The 20644-nt window shown below is 48.5% G+C and overlaps 1 protein-coding gene across 3 annotated transcripts in view; it reads right to left on the reverse strand.

Annotated features, from left to right (window-relative positions):
- Window positions 1-20039, reverse strand: part of GNL3L (G protein nucleolar 3 like) — a 33714-nt gene extending 13675 nt beyond the window's left edge. The window contains exons 1-9 of one of the 3 annotated variants that reach the window (XM_040998099.1): window positions 19962-20039; window positions 18390-18479; window positions 11127-11188; window positions 9205-9312; window positions 8399-8515; window positions 6740-6823; window positions 6438-6573; window positions 5109-5212; window positions 1752-1896 (exon numbers count right to left, since the gene is read on the reverse strand). In XM_040998099.1, the coding sequence (XP_040854033.1) occupies window positions 1752-1896; window positions 5109-5212; window positions 6438-6573; window positions 6740-6823; window positions 8399-8515; window positions 9205-9312; window positions 11127-11188; window positions 18390-18405 (772 nt within the window). In that variant the 5' untranslated portion in view covers window positions 18406-18479; window positions 19962-20039. Of the gene's footprint in view, window positions 1-1751; window positions 1897-5108; window positions 5213-6437; window positions 6574-6739; window positions 6824-8398; window positions 8516-9204; window positions 9934-11126; window positions 11189-18389; window positions 18480-19961 lie in introns of those variants that run through there. The other 2 variants (XM_040998090.1, XM_040998109.1) reach the window with 2 other exon arrangements.
- Between the last annotated feature and the right edge of the window lie 605 nt (window positions 20040-20644).

The raw sequence follows: 20644 nt of genomic DNA on the forward strand, positions 1-20644 counted from the left end.
CCCCACTCCACCTGGAATTCCCTCTAAGCCAATTCCTGTCCATCTCTTTCTGTCTCTGGGAGCTTATTTATGTCTATGCTCCTCTGTATTTTTTCACTCTCCTGCTCTGCCTCATTAACACTCTTTATATGGCTCTATTTATTTATATGCATTTGTTGGGGGTCGGAGGGGGCACTTCAAACAGTCCATGGGAAAATGGACAGCTTACTGGGAGGTCAAAACATAAGCTTAATGAAAGCCAGCATGATGGGCACCGCAAGCTAATCCTCTACCTGCACCCCTGCCATCCCATATGGATGCTAGTTCATGTCCCGGCTGCTCTACTTCCTATCCAGCTAATGGCCAGGGAAGACAGCATCAAGTTAAGCCACACTTGCAATACAGACATCCCACATGGAATGCCTGGTTCAAGTCCTGGCGACTCCTGATAACACACTGGGAGGTAACAGTCCACATCCCACTATCTGGGTTTCTGCCACTACATGAGAGACCCACACGGAATTCCCAGCTCCTGTCTTAGGCTCACCCAGCCCCTCCAGTTTCAGGCATTTGGGAAGTGAACCAGCACATGGGAAACTGCTGTCTCTATTATCTCCCTGTTATTCTGCCTTTCAATGAAAAATTAAACATTAAAAAATCAAAATCCATGTATTTTTTCTTCATAGCACATATATGAGCTGAAGACCCACTGTATATACATGGATTTCAAAAAAAAGAAAAAGAAAAAAATTTTATCCCAAAACAAATTTTTAATTCCAATTTCTTTCTATTTATTTTTCTTGGAAAGGCAGACTTGCAGAGACGAGAGACGAGAAAAAGATCCTGAGGCTCTATCTGCTTTAGGAGAGCAGAGGTGGAGTAGCATGTGTAGGGAAGGCTGACATATTTTGCTCCTGGACCAGTAGTATCTGTAGACGTGCCTCTCCCAGGCCTGTACATCTCTCTCCACGTGTAGATCTGTGTCTGCGGTGCTGGAGGTGTACTGAGGTCTATATGTGCACGCCTGTGTCAGCTTCTCTTGCTGCAGCCTCTCTCCTGCTCCGTTATCTCTGCCGCTAGCATCCTTTCTTTGTGCACACATGCCTGCATCTCTTGAGACACAGGTGTCTATCCCTGGCATGCCCCTTGGCAGGTATTTACACACATACGTGTCTCCCTGGCTCTATCTCCCTGTCTCCGCAGGCATCTTCCTTTTCACTGCCTCCTCTTCCCATATTCCAACAACTCTGCCTTCCAGCACCTGCTTCTTTCTCTGAGGCTTCTCAGGGCTGTACATCTGTATGTTCTCAATGCCCAGCTCTTTCCAGCGTCTCTCTCGGGTTCGTTTTCTCTCCCAGATGAGCTATCTCTGCTCTCACAAGCTCCCTATCCCACTGCAATTGTCCTCCCTCCATACCCTGGGTGCCTAACAGGCCCAGCTTTGAATCTATCTTGTTTCCATGGGGGTTTTCCCTTCTCTGAGGCTGTCTTGTCATCTGAAAAGGTGGTGGTCACTTCTCCCTCCCAAGGCTCTGACAGGATGACATGGTGCCAATTCCAGGGCTGGCACCACACATCTGGTCCACATTTCAAACACTTATGATACAGTGGTGAATAAGTGTGCCTTCCAACCCCCACCAATCCAAAGCACAAATCACAAAATCCTTTCTGAGCGCTCCCCTCTTTGCCAAAAGAGCAACACCAAGTTCTCAGGCTCGTTTCCCCCGCTGTCCAAGGCAGAACCTGCGCTGCGCCTGTTTGCCAGGCCTTACCCACAACACCCACGCGGATGTGGGTGCGCACTTCACCAAGGCGGCAATAGTTCCCCAGGACCCTCATGAGATTTTCAGCTCCAAAACAGGCTTTGCTTTTCAGCAGGGACTCCGAAGCCTGGTCCACAGGCACGTTGCAACGATTCTAGAAGACAGGGGAAGGTACACAAGAAACCTCAGGTGGGAAATGCAGTCTGAGCCAAGCTTCTCAACTTCCAAGCAAGCTTTCAGACTCCCCACTGGGGCTTTCAGCCTGCCAACAGAGGCCTTCTCCCACAGGCTGCTTCCCTGCTCCCCTCTGCCACCTGTACCTCTCTAGCTCTGCCTCAATCATTATCTTTCACCCCCACAGCAGGATCACATGTGCAGGCTTGCTCCAGACAGGCCAGACTTCACCCAACTCTACCTCTCACAGACTGACACTCGGCAAAGCCTGCTTCCCTTCTCTGGCCCTCCGTGCCCTCATATGCACAACAAGGATGCCTGTTCTCCCTACCTGTGAAGGGATGACAGCACCTGGCCATGGCCTAAATGGCCTGGATTCCTTATACAGGGCATGAAATCCCAGCCTCCACTTCTTCACTCTCGATGCCACCTCTAATAGCAAAAATATCTTTCCCCTACTTCTCCCATTCATTACTTACCCAGCATGGTTTCTGAAATCACAAAATTTGAATTAGCCTAATTAGCAACCAATAAGAAACAGTTTCGAAAGGTGTATCCTTAAAGTGGAATAAACTGAAATATAGTTTTTAGAAAAGGACATTTATCACCTTCTGGCAAAGAAAAAAAGACCGAAAAACCGGAAATGGAATATCAAGTTTCTCGAAGATTTAGACATTCAATGCTTTTAAGGGCTGGCAAAGGCATAGGGAAGAGGCCCTCTCCCAGTCTCCTACTCCACTGGTGGGAAGCCCCATTGGAACAGCCATAGCTACACAACTGGCAGTATATAGGAAGAATGCAAAAAGCATAAAGCCTTTCCCCATCTCAGGACATAACCGTCACAAACGATGGCCCACTTGCCAGTATGGGCACAAGCATTTATGTACACACTGGCCATAATGATGGAAAACCAGAAATTATATTTATTTTTGCCACCCAAAAGGTATATCTCCATGGAAATATCTCTAAGAAAAAAAAAATCAGAGAAGAATATGCGAAAAGATACTTCAAAAAGTTCATGGAGCAGCCAGGGGGAAGCAAACAAAAAGTTGGAAGCAGAGCTGGATCAGGCCAAAAAACAGTATTCAAGAATTGAAATACATACTGCTTCCTATTGAAAACTTCAACAGGAGCCGCATGTTAATGGGCTCCTTTCTTCCAGCCTCCTGGGTAAATGATCCCTCTCTGTTTCAACTGAGCAGAGATACTTGAAAGCACTTGTTAAAAATTATTTTCATGGGGCCCGGCGTGATAGGCTAGTGATTAAGGTCCTCACCTTGAATGCGTCGGAATCCCTTATAGGCGCCAGTTCTAGTCCCGGCAGCCCTGCTTCCCATCCAGCTCCCTGCTTGTGGCCTGGGAAAGCAGTCGAGGACGGCCCAAAGCTTTGGGACCCTGCACCCACATGGGAGACCCAGAAGAGCTCCTGGCTCCTGGCTTTGGATTGGCACAGCTCCAGCCTTTGTGGTCACTTGGGGAATGAACCATCAGGTGGAACATCTTCCTCTCTGTCTCTCCTCCTCTCTGTATATCCGCCTTTCCAATAAAAATAAATAAATCTTTTAAAAAAAATAAAAAAAAGAATTGAAATACACTATTTATGAGGCCAAATATAAGAGTTATGGGACTCCCAGAAGGTTCAGAAAGGGAAACTGGTTTTACAGATATATTTAATGAAATAATAAAGGAAAATTTCCCTAATCTGGAGAAAGAATTGGGAAACAACATCCAGGAGGGGCACAGAACTCCCAAAAGGCTTGATCAAAGCCAATCTTCATCAAGACACATGGTCATCAAGCTCTCTTCAATTGGACAGAAGGAAAAGATCCTTAAATGTGCACGTGAAAACAAATCAATTGACATATAAAGGAATGCCAATTAAATTCACAGGAGATCTCTCACAGGAAGCTCTACAGGCAGGAAGAGAATGAAGTAACATATTCCAGATTCTAAAAGAAAAAAATTGTCGGCCTAGGTTAACATATCCAGCAAAGCTTTCTTTTGTCTTTGAAAATGAAATAAAATTCTTCCAGAGTAAGGAAAAGTTAAAAAAATTTGCCTCTTTCAAACCTGCCCACAAATGAGGCTTCAAAATGTTCTCGACAGAGAAGAGGAATAGCACCCAACAAAACCAAAATGAGAGGAACATCCCAGTAAAATGACAACAGAAGACTAAACCAATGAACAACCCATTCCTAAAATGACAGGACCAAATTACCACCCATGTATATTTAACTCTGAATGTAAATGGCTTATGCTCAATCAAACATCATAGATCAGTAAACTGGATTAAAAAACAAAACCCATCTATTTGTTGTCTGGAGGAGACACACATCAGCAACAAAAATCAGCAGAAACTATATCGCATGGGTTTTGATGTTTTCTGTTAGTTTCATCTCTTCAAAACACTTTCTTCTGATTAAATTCTTCAATGACTCATAGATCAAACAGTAGCATCATTTTCTGCAAGAAGGTTCTTGATTTTCATTTCTTCAGTTACAGGTTAATCATTTAGTAGCACGTTATTTAACTTCATGGTGTTGTTAATTTCTTTTTTCTTCCTCATGTTGATTTTGTTTTGTGGCTCTTCATTTAAGGGGATGTATAGTAGCTGTATAATGGAGACTGTCATATCTAGTAACATGTTATTTAACTTCATGGCATTGTAAATTTCTATTTTTCTTTCTAGTGTTGATTTTGTATTATGACTTTTCATTTGAGGGGATGTACAGTAGCTGTGAAATGGAGACTAACATATCCAGATGTGAGGATACAATATAGTATGCATATCTACTTCCAGACAAAGATGGACTTACAATGAAACTGTTTACTATATCTTGACAATAGGATGCTGGACTCTCTGCCATTGTCCATGCCTGCAGTGATGGACATATGACTGTGTATGAAGAACTATATTTTAGTAATGATATAGAGGAACTAGGCTAGGGGGCAGAAATTGGTACAGGGATAAGGGAAATACCAGGAGCCAACGGAATTGTATCATAAAATGGTAATAATAATAATAATAAATATAAAATGTAAAAAGAAAAAAAAGTCACCAGTAATTTTAAAAAATTGTTTCAATATAACTCAAAGCTAAAGTCCAAATTCAGTTACAAAAAGGAGTCCACTCCACAGTCCAAGTTGTCATCCTTGTAACCCTGGCCTCAGACAACCACAAAGGAGGCTTACCAGGTTTTTGACTTGATGCTGGGTGCTGGCCTTAAAAGCCACAGTTGGCAGCTCGTTCCGAAGGTAATCCAGCCACTTCTCCACAATGTTCTTGGGGACCAGGTCTAGGGAAAATTGGAACAGATGAGCAGGGTACAATACCTTCATGGTTCACTGCCTAGCACCTGCCCACACACAAGGCTAGGCTGACCTCCTCTCAGCAAGTCTCTTCATTGGTTTGCTGGTCCCCGTGCAGTCCCCAGACTAACATTAAAAAGCACAGCCTGGTCTATGGGAAAATGTGGCTCTCCCTGTATTTTCAGGAAAGTCACACTAGCTGTTTGATCCCAAACATCTTCCTTTCAAGACAAGGTACCCAGAGGTCTCTTAACGACCTCTCTGCCATCACCTCTCTGGATCATCATAGGTTGGGCCAATGCCAACAATTACCCTAACAAGAATGACTGCCATTGCAAAGTACCAACCATACACTAAGCACTTTATCGTTAATTCTCACGACATTGTGAGACTGCTTGGGGTTGGTATTATAGCTCACCACGTCAAGCCACTGGTATCCTATATCACAACACTGGTATCCTATATCACAGTGTCAATTTGACTCCCGGCTGTCTGCTTCTGATCCAGCTTCCTACCAACATGCTGGGAAGATGGCCCAAGTATTTGGCACCCTACCACCCATATGAGAGAATTGGATGGGGTTCCTAGCTCCTGGCTTCAGCCTGGCCTGGCCATGTCTGTTGTGGACATTTGGGGAGTGAAGCAAGCAATGGAAGATAACTGCTTCTCTCTCTGTGTTGCTCTTTCTAGCTTAGGACACTTCTGGTCCATTTTACCACGAGAGAAATAGGAACTCTCAGAGATGATAAGACTTGGCCAGTATCTCAGGGAGGCACGGGTAGGATGAAATCCAGATCTCAGTGATACCCAACTACCTTCTGGATCCATGTGCTCTTCTGCTCCAGTCTTGGGGTTCCAGCTTAGGGAAACAGGAGCTCTCCTGGACTGTGAGGTCACAGAAAAAGCTCAAAACGTCAGGAACAGGAAACCAACAGGCAGACAGGCCCTTGACTCCACTGCCATCTGCCACCTGGGGCTAGACACCGTGTGTGTGTGTGTGTGTGTGTGTGTGTGTGTGTGTGTGTGTGTAGGGGTGTGTGTGTGTGTGAACTCTAGACTACATTCCTGACTCTGAAAACCTGGAACAAGAATTCCTATCTTACACTCACTATCATGAATACCACTGAGTTGTTGGGTTGCTGTGTCCACTCCAAGTTAGTCTTTCGAGAAACCTCGGTCCTTTCCTGCCCTTCCCAATTCTGATACACCTACCAATCTTATTCAAGACCAGGACCAGCTTCTTATTGCCTTGTGCCTGCAGGACAGCTTCCTCCATCTGGAAACAACGGCAGCCCAATGGGTCTCTGGCATCCAGGACTTCCAGAACCACATCAGAGTATTCCACCACCTGCCGGGCAGAAGAGAGGGGTTCCAAGTAGGGAAGTGCTAGAAGGTAGCTGCAGAAGCTTGGGAAAGCAAATGTTACTGTCTCAGGAAAAACCAAATCAAAATGGAGAACAAATGGGAAGGGATCAGGCCGTGACCAAAGGGCCTTAAGAACTGGACCCCCATACCTTACGAAACTCCTTATAATAAGCCTTCCTCGTAGCCTCATCATCCAGCTGAGGAAACATATTTAATTCCTGCAAAACTTCTTCCTAACAGAGATAAAAAAAAAAAGAGAGAGAGAGAATAATCCAGAGGAGGATAAGGGGAATACAGCAGGGCTTTGGAAACCACAAGAAGCTGGGAAGGTCATGTGAGTCTCGGCCCAGCGCAATTGGAAGAATGCGAAGACATCGTGAAGGTCTGCACCCACGTGTATGCTGAGCACCAGCTTCAGACCTGAGTGTGCACAGCAGGGAAAGGGACTGTCCACAAGCGACAAGAGAGGGAGCAAAATATATTGTGTTAGAAAAAGGAGTCTTGGGTGCCAGATGTATAACGAGAATATACACCAGAAACGCTCACCAAGGAGCCCCGGGAGATGAATGCCTTCGCATACATTTCTCTCCGTCTCTCAACACTCCCTTTCCCCTCACCCGGAAATCGTAGTCCTCTGGGTCCCTGACCCAGCCACCACTTTCAATCTTTGGGTTCAAGGTTGGGAAAGAGGAGTTCTCTAGGGCTTGTGCCAGTCACAAGTCAGCCTCCTTTACTCCCTCTTATCCTCATGCTTCTTGTCTCCAATATTTTCTATCCTTGCCACAGATATCCCCCTCCAATAATCCACACAACTCTTGGCTATGGTTTAAAAAGGGTCTGTCCCCACCCAAACTCATGTTGAGTTGGATCCCTCAATATGACAGCATGAGGAAGGGAGCCCAGGCGTTTGGGTCACAGAGACAGAGCTGTCGTGCAGAGACTGATGCTGTCTCACAGCAGTGAGAGGTTCTCATTGAATAGTTACTAGACCCCCCTTGTGGCCTTCTACACATGCCCAGTTGCTCTTGCACTTCTGCTAAGACAGAACACAAGGCTTTCATCACATCTTGAATGTATATGCCTGTGGGGAGCAGGGTGCTGAAGCTGCTCCGGGATTGAGAGGGGCAAGATGGCAGCTGGCCCAGGGTCAAGAAGCAGAGCTGGTCTCGCCAGCAGGTAACCAGGAAGTCACAGGGATAGGCTAATGCCCCCGCTGTAATTACTGGCCTATCACGTAGCGCCAAGTTGGCCCACGGGGAGAAGTGATTGGTGGAGAACAATATAAAAGTAGCCAGTAAAAGAGGACGGACGGACTAGGATGGACGGAGGACCGACAGGACAACTGTGACAGACAGACAGATAGACAGATAGACGAAGACAGATGAGAAAGACTGGGGTGGCGGAAAGGAGACAGGGAAAGTACAGGAAGAACGGGAGGAAGGGTGGCAGAAAGAGGGCTGGAGAAGCAGGGAGGAAAAGCTTAGACCAATGGGGACAGGAGCAGTGGAGATAAGGATTTAAATGCAGCCACTTTTGGCAGTGAGGGGTCCGGTTGCAGTTCCAGCTTTCCCAGACCCTCAAGAGTGTGCCTTGTCGTTTTTACTGTCGCTGCTGCTGAGCGGCAGCGGCATATGCCTCCAGAACTGTGAGTTAAACAATCTCTTTCCTCTATACATTGCCCAGCCTCAGTTGTTGCAGTACAGCAACAGAAAACAGACTTAAACACCTTTCCTGTCACTGAACAACGGTAAGAGTTACTTTTGAGTAAACCCACACCAATTCTATTCAAAGGGCTAGAGCTCTCTTACCTTGCGTTCAAACTCCTCCTGGCGTCTAAGGACATCCTGGCAGTAGCTCTCTATAGTCCTATGTCTGTGTCTCTCTTGCTCCCGGGCAGCCTGTTGCTTCTCCCTCATCTCTTCCACCTGACAAGTGAACACACAGTGAGACTGCAGCTGCCTGGGACTGCAGCCTGCAGGAGGGACAGGTGGCACCTAGAAAAAGCATGAAGTGTGAGATGACAGAGATCTGAGGTGCAGGGTACAGAGAGAGGGAACGTGTGACAGCAGCAGCAGACATAGGTCTGAGAGGAAGAGAGATGAAAAGGAAAGAATGGCAGAGAAAACCAGGGTGTGTGAAGCTCACACAGAATGCAGCCTGGGCAGAGAACGCTTTGGACCAAAGGAGGAGAGAGGACTAAGTCTTGGATTCACTATCAATGAGAGAGCAGGAAGAAGAGCAGAAGTCAAAGCGAAGGAGGATGAAAAGTGAGGCACGCGGACTGCTTTAGGCAAAGCATGGCCTCAACTGTGGAGAATCCCATTAAGATGAGAAAAGAAAATCATCTGTAAAATGGAAAGTCAGGGAAGACACTGGTGAGGTCTGCAGGAGTAGCTGCAGTGCAGGGGTGTGGACATAAGGAGAGCAACAATGGTCTGGGCCAGGAGAGGCAGAGGAGCAAATGGGGATAATACATTCGATATCACCATAATCTCCTCGGCTCAGCCTGTTCACAAGCAGCCTCAAGAACTCTAACCACCCAGCCTCCACCCTTCCATCCTTGGACAGATCTGACATTCAACTCAGGCCAACGCTCTCCTCTGAGAGAACTTACCCTCTTCTTCCTTAATTCAGCTTCACGACTGGCATGATCATTGGAGCGAACAAACTGGGAGGCAGAGGGGACGTCATGGTTTGCTTTCTTACCAATGCCCTTTGCTGGCTGGTGGGCACACAAGAGAAGAGAAATCAAACAGAGCTGACAGATCCAGGTACATGAGCCCACCTAAGAGAGGCAGAGTCTAAAGCAGCTCAAGCAGTGCAGCTGGTAGGTGGCAGGGGAGGAGAGAAGTGGGCCTAACGGGCTCTGTTCCCAGAGATCTGCCCATCTGACTGGAGGGAGATCTCCCTTCCTGAAGCAGGTAAGGATGAACTCCAGAACTCCAGAGAGGGTACAGAGAGTGGCAGCTGGGAAGCTTTCCGAAGGCCAAGAAACGCTTTTTGGACAATTCACTACCAAACCGGCAGCTTCTCAGAAAAACTGTCACATAAATCAGAAACCTCGGGATGGGGCCAGCTACCTGAAGCAGCAGCGCACAGGACTTTGGTTCTGTCTTTGGCAGATCACACTCATTCTCACAGCTCTAGCCCGAGCCTCCTTCACTTTACATTCCCGGCAGGACCAGGAGACCTAAACTCTAGGGCCAAACATGATGCTTTCAACTCTTCATAAGAAGGAAGCACCTGGGAACAAGACTCAAGTCCCAATCATGTTACCATTTCCAAAAAACTCTCTGGGACTGAGTCACTTAAGATGGGGATGGGGCAGCCAGCACAATGGTATAGCCTGCCAATCCTCCTCTGTGGTGCCAGCATCCCATAATGAGTGCCACACTGAGCACCGGCTGCTCCACTTCCCACGCAGCTCCCTGCTAATAGGCTGAAAATGCAGTGGACGATGGTCCAGGGACTTGGACCCCTGCACCCACGTGGGAGACCTGGAAGAATCCCCTGGCTCCTGGCTTCAGACTGGCTCAGCTCTAGCCATTACAGGCTTTTGGAGTGTGAACCTGCAGATGGGAGACCTGGCTCCTGGCTCCTGGCTCCTGGCTCCTGGCTCCTGGCTCCTGGCCCCAGATTAGCCTAGCTCAGATCATTACAGTCATTTACAGAATGAACCAGCAGAACACAGGAGATTTTTTCTCTCTCTCTCTCTAACTCTAACTCTCACTCACTCTAACTCTGACTTTCAAATAAATAAGACTTTAAACAAATTTTAAATGGGGGTGGACCTGGCGCAGTAGCCTAGTGGCTAAAGTCCTCGCCTTGGATGCACCAGGATCCCCTATGGAACCGGTTCGTATCCTGGCAGCTCCAGTTCCCATCCAGCTTGTGGCCTGGGAAAGCAGTAGAAGATGGTCCAAAGCCTTGGGACCCTGCACCCGTGTGGGAAACCTGGAAGAAGCTTCTGGCTCCTGGCTTCAGATCAGTTCAGCTCTGGCTGCTGCAGTCAATTTGGGAGTAAATCAGCAGACAGAAGATCTTCCTTTCTGTATATCTGCCTTTCCAATAAAAATAAATAAATCTTTAAAAACTTTAAATAGGGGTGTGGGGATGGATGCAGCTAAGTTGCCACTTGATAACTGGGATCAAGTTCTGGCTCCCCTTGGGACGCAGCTGGGAGTCGTGGGTTCAGTTCCAGTTTCGTGGCAGTGGCCTGGCCTCTCCTAGCCATAGGGGTCCTTTGGGGAGTGAGCCACTATTTGAGCATACACTCTTGTTCTAATTCTCACACTATTAATAAAATGTTTAATGGGGATGATGATAATCTCAATCAAGGAAAATTGAACACAAAGTAGCAAATGGTTTGTGGTAGGAACTTCACGAACAGTGCTGACTGTTGCCGCCACCCAGAGGAAGGACCAGGCCTGATCCACTGACTGCCAGTCACTCCAGTATCTATCACTTTCTGTGAGCCATTGCAAGAGCCAACACCCTGTTCCTAACTTAAACCCATTTTCAGTGCGCACTCCTCACCTCAAGGCAGAGCCAACTTACCTTCTTGAAGCCTTTGGGACCATTGCCTGCCTTCTTATTTTCTGCAAAACAAAGAGGAAAGAGCCATCGTTCACCTACCCGGCACTTACTGACACCTACATCAAGACCAGATCGCCCTGATGGGAACAATGGTATGAGAAACAGTTGTGCTTATATTTGGGGCAAACACCAACAATTCTAATAAAGGCTGTTCCATAAACAGTGACCTAAATATGCACTTGTGACTCCTCGCTCCCTGCCAACAGCCCAAACAGGACAAGTCAACAATTTCAGTGCCAGGCGGAGATAAGGCAGCTGAAAGCCTGAGAAAGTGCTCAGAGGAGTCCCAGCACCTAAGCCTGGGTAAATGCTAAAGCCACTGCCTGCAAAGTAACCTGACCTCAGGTGAACCGCTGCCCGCCTGCCCACCGAAGGAGGCGAGGGCAGCCACATGCCCAGTCATGCCTGGATAAAGCCCAGAACTGAGAAGGTCTCTCCCCATCTTTAAGAGGGGCTCAGAAATTCCAAAAGAGGGAGGAAGCTCAGGAAGATCAGGATGCACCACCAACATGCGAGCAACTTGGCGTGAGCACACAGAACCAGCTTCACCGTCACCACAGCGGGCACGCACAGAGGCACAGTTAGTGTAGGAGATGGAATACTATTGGAAATCCTGCTGGAAACTCAAGATGTTTCAAAGAAACCACGTGAGAAAGACAAAAATCCTAAAACTTAATACTGAATAAAAATGTAACACATGTGGTGAAGAACAAAATGAATGGGACATCACTAACAAGATAATAAGCTAAAGGACAAAGGGGGAAGCATAGTTTGAACAAAGAAAAATACAAAAACAAAATTCCAAAGAAATGGGGACAAGAATCTGATGCAAGAGTTAAGATATGGGCCCGGTGCCGTGGCCTAGCAACTAAAGTCCTCAACTTGAACTCACCAGGATCCCATATGGGTGCCGGTTCTAATTCCGGCAACCCCACTTCCCATCCAGCTCCCTGCTTGTGGCCCGGGAAAGCAGTCAAGGACGGCCCAAAGCCTTGGGACCCTGCACCCACATAGGACACCTGGAGGAGGTTCGTAGCTCCTGGCTTCAGATCGGCGCAGCACTGGCCGTTCCAGCCACTTGGGGAGTGAAATCATCAGACAGAAGATCTTCCTCTCTGTCTCTCCTCCTCTCTGTATATCTGACTTTCCAATAAAAAAAATAAATAAATAAATCTTTAAAAAAAAATAGACCTATCTTTAAAAAGAAAAAAGTTAAGGCACCACTGGTATGCCCACATCCTCACCAGAATGCCTGCCTCAAGTCCAGCTCTCTGACCCCTGACCCGGCTTCCTTCTTCCGGACTCTGGCAAACACCGATGATTCAAGAACCCGGATCCCAGCCACCCATGTAAACGACCAAGCCTGAGTTCCGGATTCCCGGATCCCACCTCACCCAGCCCGGACTATTGCAGACATTTGAAGAATGGGCAGTGAATGAAATCTCTACATTTCTGTCACACTGTTTTGCCTCTAAAAAACAAAAAGGTCCAAAGTGAGAAAAACACTTTCTTTTCTTAAGATTTTTTCGGTTTTTTATTGCAAAGTCATACAAACAGAGAGAAAGATCTTCGGTCAGTTAGTTCACTTCCCAAGTGGCCGCAACAGCTGAAGCTAAGCCAATCCAAAGCCAGGAGCCAGGAGCTACTTTTGGATCCCCCACATGAGTGCAGGGTCCCAAGGCTTTAGGCCGTCCTCGACTGCTTTCCCAGGCCACAAGCAGGGAGCTGGATGGGAAGTGGAGCTGCTGGGATACGATCCAGTGCCCAAATGGGATCCCGGTGCATGCAAGGTAAGAATTTAGCCACTAGGCTAACCACAACAAGCCCTACAAATAGTGTTCTTAAATAATACATAACATTTCCTGAAGTTGATGAAACTTCTCCAAGAATAAAGAAAAACTGGGCTGATATTGTCACTTATTAGATAAAAGCTATGCCTCCACCACAGGCCTCATATATGGGATCTAACCCGACTTACAACCCAGCTCCCTGCCAGTGGTCAGGGAGAACCAGTGGAAGCCCTTAGGCTCCCGCCATCTATGTAGGGGGCCCAGAAGAAGCTGCTTGCTGCTGGTCCGACAGGCTCAGCTCGGGCCTTGTGCTCATCTGAGGGAGTGAACCAGCAGAGGAAGATTCTATCTCCCTGCCCCTGTATCTGCCTTTCCAATGAAAAGAAACTGTAAACATAAAGAAATAAATAAACCTTTTCTTATTTATTTTCATTGGAAAGGCAGTTAGACAGAGAGGAAGAGACACTAAGAGGAAGATCTTCCATCCACTGACACACTGCCAAGGTGGCTACAATGGCCAGAGCTGAGCCAATCCAAAATCAGAAGGCAGAAGTCTCTTCCAGGTCTCCCACATGGGTGCAGGGTCCCAAGGCTTTGAGCTGAACTCAGCTGCTTTCCCAGGCCACAGGCAGGGAGCTGGATGGGAAGTGGGGCCACCAGGACACAAACCAGCACCCTAATGGAATACCAGCACGCTCAAGGCAAGGACTTTAGCCACTAGGCTACCATTCTGCGCCCATAAATAAATCTTTTAAAAAGAAGAAAAACCTAGCAAGTTTCCCAACAAGAGTATCTTAAAAAAAAAAAAAAAAAAAAAGAGAGAGAGAGGGAGAACCAGGCCCGGAGCAGTGGTCTAGCAGCTAAAATCCTCACCTTGAATGCACCAGGATCCCATATGGGTGCTGGTTCTAATCCCAGCAGCTCCGCTTCCCTTCCAGCTCCCTGCTTGTGGCCTGGGAAAGCAGTAGAGGACAGCCCAAAGCCTAAGCCTTGGGACCCTGCACCCACGTGGGAGACCTGGAGGAGATCCTGGCTCCTGGCTTCAGATTGGTGCAACTCCGGCCATTGTGGTCACTTGGGGAGGGAGTCATCACACTGAAGATCTTCTCTATCTCCCCTCCTCTCTGTATATCTAACTTTGCAATAAAAATAAAATAGATCTTTTAAAAAAAATGAGAATGAGGACCCAGCAAGATAACCTAGTGGCTAAATCCCTCACCTTGCACATACCAGAACCCAAATAAGCACCTAAGCACCAGTTCGTGGGACCCTGCACCCGCTGTGGGAGGCCCACAAGAAGCTCCTGGCTCCTGCTTCACATCATATGAGCTCCAGCTGTTGTGGGCACTTAGGGAGTGAACCAGCAGACAGAAATCTCTCTCTCTCCTTGTCTCTGTATATCTGACTTTCAAAAAAAAACAAGAAAGAAAGAAAGAAATTGCTTAGAAAAGAGAATGAAGGAGACAGCCTTCTCAAAGTTCCGCACACTTGAGACATAAGGAAATGCACTCCACAGTTCCCAGAGAAGGAGCTATGTTGCAAGCCAAGTCCTTGTACCTTGTAAATAGATCATTCTTACGTGCATATGAAATAAAGACATTTTCAGATGTGCAGACTATTACCTGTACTTGCTTTCTGGAAAAACTCCTAGTAAAAATAAAAATTAAATCAGAATAAATATCTCAAGCTAAAAGGTAACAAACAGTGACATGCAGAACATCTAGTAAAATGTATCATTAAATCTAAAAAAGAAAGCTTGGAGCAGACACTTGGCCCAGACGTTTAGGATCCACTCCCAGTTCTGCTCCGGACTGCAGCCCCTGCTAACAAAGACCTGGGAGGCAGCGGGGAAGGCACAGGGCATCTGGCTCTTGCCACACATGCGAGCGACCTGGACTGAATTCCCAGTTCCCAGCTCAAGCCTAGGGAGCAGCTTCAGGCTTTAAGCAGCACACCTGGAGATGGGAGCTTCCTCTCTCTCAAATAAATAAGTAAAGCATTAAAGAGAAAAGGTGGAGGAGCCTGTGTAACGGCTCATTTGGCCGCTCCTTGGCCTGCAAACAGCATCCCATATGGCGCCGATTTGTGTCCTGGCTGCTGCACTTCCCATGCAGCTCCCTGCTTGTGGCCTGGGAAAGCAGTCAAGCCAAAGCTTTGGGAGCCTGCACCCATATGGGGAGACCCGGAAGGAGATCTTGGCTGCTGGCTTCAGATGGGCTCAGTGCTGGATGGAGCGAACCAGGGGATGAAAGATTTTTCTGTCACTCCTTCTCTGTAAAAAGCTAGAAACATAGCTAAAAAGCTACAAATGTAGCTAAGCACTGCAACACACACTCAGAAAGGACTGTAGGGTCTGGTGTTGTGGTGTATCAGTGCAAGCAGCTACCTGCAACACCAGCAACCCTTCAAGTCTCAAATTCAACTTTCAGCCCTTCTAATGTGCCGGGGAAAAGCAGCAGCAGACCGCCCAGATGAAGACCCAGACGGAGCTGTGGACTCCTGCTTTCAGCCTGGCCCAATCCTGGCAGCTGTAGCCATTTGAAGAATTTTTATCAATTTCAATCTCTCTGTCTAATAAATAAAATATAAAAGATAGCAATGGAATAAGGGCAAAGAAATAAGTGGAAAATAAATTGGTAGGACTATGCATTTGACACAGTAGTCAAGGTGGCACTTGGAATGCCTACATCCCATAGTGGAGTCCCAGGTTCAAGTGCTGCCTCTGCTCTGGATTCCACTTCCTGCTAACGTGCACTCTGGGAGGCAGCACATGGTGGTTCAAGGGTCTGAGTCCCTGACCCCCGTGGGAGACATAGACTGAGCTCCTGGCTTGTGGTTTCACTCTGGCACAGTCTTCGGTGTTACAGGCATTTGAGGTGTGAAACAGAAAATGGAAAATCTCTCCCTGTCTCTCCGTATCTCTGCCTCTGTGTTTCAAAATAAGGTGTTTTTAATTTTATAAAACTAAAATAAAATGGGTACCAGCACAGTAGCCTAATACCTAAATGCATGCTCTGGGATCCCATTTGGGCACCAGTTCTAATCCCATCCAGCTCCACTTCCCATCCAGCTCCCTGCTTGTGGCCTGGGAAAGCAATCAAGGACGTTCCAAGATCTTGGGACCCTGCAACCGCATGGGAGACCCGGAAGAGACTCCGGGCTTTGGATTGGCACAGCTCCAGCCATTGTGGCCACTTACGGAATGAATCAGCAGATCATTCTCTGTAAATCTGACTTTCCAATAAAAAAATAAATTTTCAAAATATTTTAAATAAAATGGAAGTAATTTTATTGTAACAAGTGTGAATTTTGAATTTCCCTGTTGAAAAACACACACATAGGGTCTGGCGTCATGGCCTAGCAGCTAAAGTCCTTGCCTTGAATGCACTGGGATCCCATACAAGCACTGGTTCTAATTCTGGCAGCCCCACTTCCCATCCAGCTCCCTGCTTGTGGCTCTGGGAAAGCAGTCAAGTCGAGGACAGCCCAAAGCCTTAGGACCCTGCACCCACGTGGGAGACCTGGAAGAGCTCCTGGCTCCTGGCTTTAGATTGGCGCAGCATCGGCCGTTGTGGTCACTTGGGGAGTGAACCATCGGATGGAAGACCTTCCTCTCTGTCTCTCCTCCTCTCTGTGTCTGACTTTCCAATAAAAATAAAATAAATCTTTTAAAAAAAAGATTATTTGTTTGAAAAGAAAAATTAAAGAGAAGGAAAGCTATACAAAGAAAGAAATTTCATCTACTGGTTCACTTCCCAAATGGCTACAATATCCAGGACTGGGACAGGCCAAAACCATAAACCAGGAACTTCTTTAGAATCTTCCTTGTGGGTCCAAGAGCCCAGGTACTTGGGCCATCTCTGCTGCTTTTGTAGGCACACTGGCAAGGAGCTAGATCAGAACAGGAATATTCTCTCTAGGACTTGAACCAGTGCCCATATGGGATGCCAGCACTGAAGGTGGTAGTTTTACCAGCTATGCTACATTGCTGGTCCCTAAAGTTGTTCTTTCGTTTGGGACATGGTTGACATAGGGCCAGAAGATACATACATCCTCCAACTGAACCACTGCACCAGTCAGACACAGCAATTCTTGATGTTACTATCCTTATCTGTAAAACTGGACCTAGGGGACCCGGCGCGATGGTGTAGTGGTTAAGGTCCTCGCCTTGCACGCCCTGAGATCCCATATGGGCGCCGGTTCTAATTCCGGCAGCCCCGCTTCCCATCCAGCTCCCTGCCTGTGGCCTGGGAAAGCAGTCGAGGATGGCCCAAAGCCTTGGGACCTGCACCCATGTGGGAGACCTGGAAGAGGCTCCTGGCTCCTGATTAGCTCAGTTCCAGCCATTGCGGCCAGTTAGGGAGTGAATCAGCGGACAGAAGATCTTCCTCTCTCTCCTTCTCTCCTTGTCTCTGTATATCTGCCTTTCCAATAAACAGAAATAAATGTTTAAAACAAAAAAAAAATTAACATGTTGCACTACCTATAATCCTAACCTACTCTCACATTATCCTTTTAAAAAAATTAAACAGTGGGGAAAATTACTTTAATAAACCTCTGATCTTTTGAGCCCATAGGGAAATCACTAGACATTTGTCTGATATTAGAGTGCATGTGTCAGGACTGGGCCCCCTCAGTTGCTCATGCCTGTGCAGTGGTCAGCATGCCCAGATGCACACGGAGAACATGAGAGCCAGCTCATCTAGGCTATCAGAGGGCATCAAGTGCCTCATCAGAGGATGGAAAGCAGAACAGGCTGGACCACTCTCGTGTCCAAGCTTTGCAACAGGTTCCTATGGAGGAACTAAGATGAATATAGTCAGTCAACAGACCTCGGAAAGTTTTTCTCAAACCTGGTGCAACAAAGCCAACATCATCTCAGAATTATCAATACCACCCAAATAACACCCTCAGAACACTGTGCTCCACATTGGGGTGTCTAAGGACTCATCAAATGACTGTCCCCCCCCCCCCGCCCCGTCCCCAGGTGCTGATGTAGTTTGACAGCAAGAAATGGTACCCTACCCTCCTCCCCTGTGAACATCAAGGAAAAAAAATAGAAACATTTGTCCCATCCACTTCCTCCATGCCTCCACCCTCCCCGCAGTAATCAGTAATCGGAGACCCACATGGGCATGCGCCCCTCTCAACTATATTAACAATGTATTTTTTTAAAAAGTAAAAAACAAGATGGCCTAAGAACTTGGGATGGAGTTCCAGGCCCTTGGCTTCACCATGGTCCAGCCCTGGGCATGCCTCCATCCAAAGAATGAGCCAGTGCATGGAAGATCCCCCTCTATCTGTCTCTCACTCTAACTCTTCACACACACACATAGACACATAAAGTTACTGTGAAATACTGTAAATATTTCTTAGAAACACAGAATGCAATGGGGCGGCAAAGGACACTCACTGTTTTTTAGTTTCATGGTGATCAGTGGAAAGCACGTAGGTAGCTTCAGTTCTGCCCGCCTTGTTCTTGTCACGATGAGAGATGAAGCCACTGGAAGAGACACGGGTAGAAATCACAATGCCACGAGACCGGTTGTGAGGAAAATAAAAATATGAAAAAAAAAAGATATTAGCAAATACACTCATGGGAAGCAGGGCACTTCTGGAGCTAGGACCTCACACAGCTCAGTCCCCACAGGGAGAGAGCAGCACGAGGCCGTCTGTGTGGACGGAGTCAGGGCCTCAAGCTGCCACCTTGTACTTTCATACCCTAGGTAAGAGAACAGTGCTAACCCCCTCGGCACTGAGCGGGAGGGAAGGGGCACAGCGCCTGCTCTGCTTCCACAGGAGATGGCACCAGTGTCCCTGTCCCGGGGAGGGGTTTCTGGGTCTCACCTCCCCTGGGAAAAGAGGAAACAGACCCCAGGTGTCTACCTTGGGGAAGAGGACTTCAAAAGGAGCTCTTAAGAGTGTGTCTACACACACAGAAGTCAGCGGAGGGGCAGAAAAACCTGTGTCTCCACGTGTGGCTTGGGTCTGGACTTCCACAACCAGAGCTGGGGCCTGGCACCTGGTCCTCTACTCTAGGGCGTGGAGAATCTAGGGAAGCTGGCACACAGCCTGCGTGCCTCCCTGCTGCCCGGGGAGGCCTGGGTCACTTAACCGTGGAAGAAGTTATGGGGCAACACTGACAGTCCTGCCCCTACAGTGAGGTGACAGCAGGACCAAAGGGCGCAACTGTGAAGCTCTGAGTAAGTGGGGTCAGCACCTGGGCTGGCCCAGTCTATCCTGGAGCCTAACAGGGCATGTGGACTGGCATGAGCTGCGGGGGGAGAGCAACGGGACCCTCACACTGAAGGCAGCACGGTTTGTTTCCGGTCCGGTTCCGTTTGTTATCAGGGCCCCCTCTCCACGGGATTAAGGCTCCTGTCTCTTCTCAACCAAGCCTAAGCAGAAGCGGAGGGGAGAGCTGTGTAACAGGCCGGGACCTGCGCCCCCACTTCAGGGAGGGCGTGCAAGAGGGAGAGTGGGACTGCACGTCAGAGTTCCTCTTCACGGCTGGAGGGAGCTGGGCCCCCGGACTCTACATGGCTAACGTTTCTGCACCCCTCTGTTAGCAGGCAGTGGCCGTGAAGAGCACCTGTCCGCGGGCTGGGGAGCGTCCAGGCAGATCTCAGGTCTGCGTGGTTCAGCCCAGCCGCCTGTCTACGTCAGAGGAGTGCCACTATACTGCGGGCCCGAGGACCACCGACGCCCTTCCGTACAAATAAGATGTGTGCCTCCGTACACGCTGTGTGCAGAGTCCAGCCTTTTCGGTCAGGCAGGGCGTGCCCCTTTAACCCGTGCAAAACCAGTCTGGCGTGCCGCAGCGTGCGCAGCAGACCCGGCCCAGCTACGCTGGAAGCGGGCCGGCTATCTGCTTCTCTGCTGCAAGCTGGCGGCAACTCTGGATTCACCTCAAAAACAATGTATCTTACAGCCTAGCAGGCTGAGCGAGCGTTCCCGAGGGCAAAGGAGTAGAATTGTTTCTTACCTACACTTCCTGCGGGGCCCCGAGAGGACACAGTAGCACGAGCTTGGCGGAGAAGCCTGCGCTCACGCGGCAAGATTGCAACTTCCGGGTCCCACGACCCGGACGCACGGCCCCGCCCTCCGTGCGCCCTCCGCGGAGGCGGAGCTTCGGATTGACAGCCGGCTCCCGCCCGTCCCCTTCCCGTCCCCACGCCGGCCCCGCCCCCCGGCCGCTCGGAAAGGAATTAGCGGACGGGTGGGAGGAGAAGGCGGGGAAGCCGCGAGAGGAAGCAGCTGCTGACTCCTGGGGCCGTAACATCCTACTTGTAAGGCAAAATAGCTGATGCGCGACCCGCTGTCTGCAGTTAAATGTCAATGTTTCCAAACCGTAGTGAGCAGGCCCTGCCGGCCTCAGGCGAGTGTGGGGGTTGGTGTCTTTGTCTGCCTGGAAGATGGCGACGAGCCGGGTGTGAGAAAATGGCCGCCCGGGTCACATGTCTGGTCAAATATCTCCGCCTGAAGTGAATCTGGCAGTTTTTCCAACAACCCTCCCGACACGTACGGTCCCCACACAGTCCCCGAGACAGCGACCCAACCTGAAAGGTCAGAGCCCTGGGCAGGCGGCTTGAGCAGAAGCGGGGACACATGACAGCCGCTCCCTTCCTTTCCTCCTTCCCGCCGTGGGTCCCGGAGCAGCATCCGCAA

Source organism: Ochotona curzoniae, unplaced genomic scaffold, assembly GCF_017591425.1.
Source record: "Ochotona curzoniae isolate NIBS_2020 unplaced genomic scaffold, NIBS_Ocur_1.0 contig_1274, whole genome shotgun sequence".
In the NCBI taxonomy this organism is placed as follows: domain Eukaryota; kingdom Metazoa; phylum Chordata; class Mammalia; order Lagomorpha; family Ochotonidae; genus Ochotona; species Ochotona curzoniae.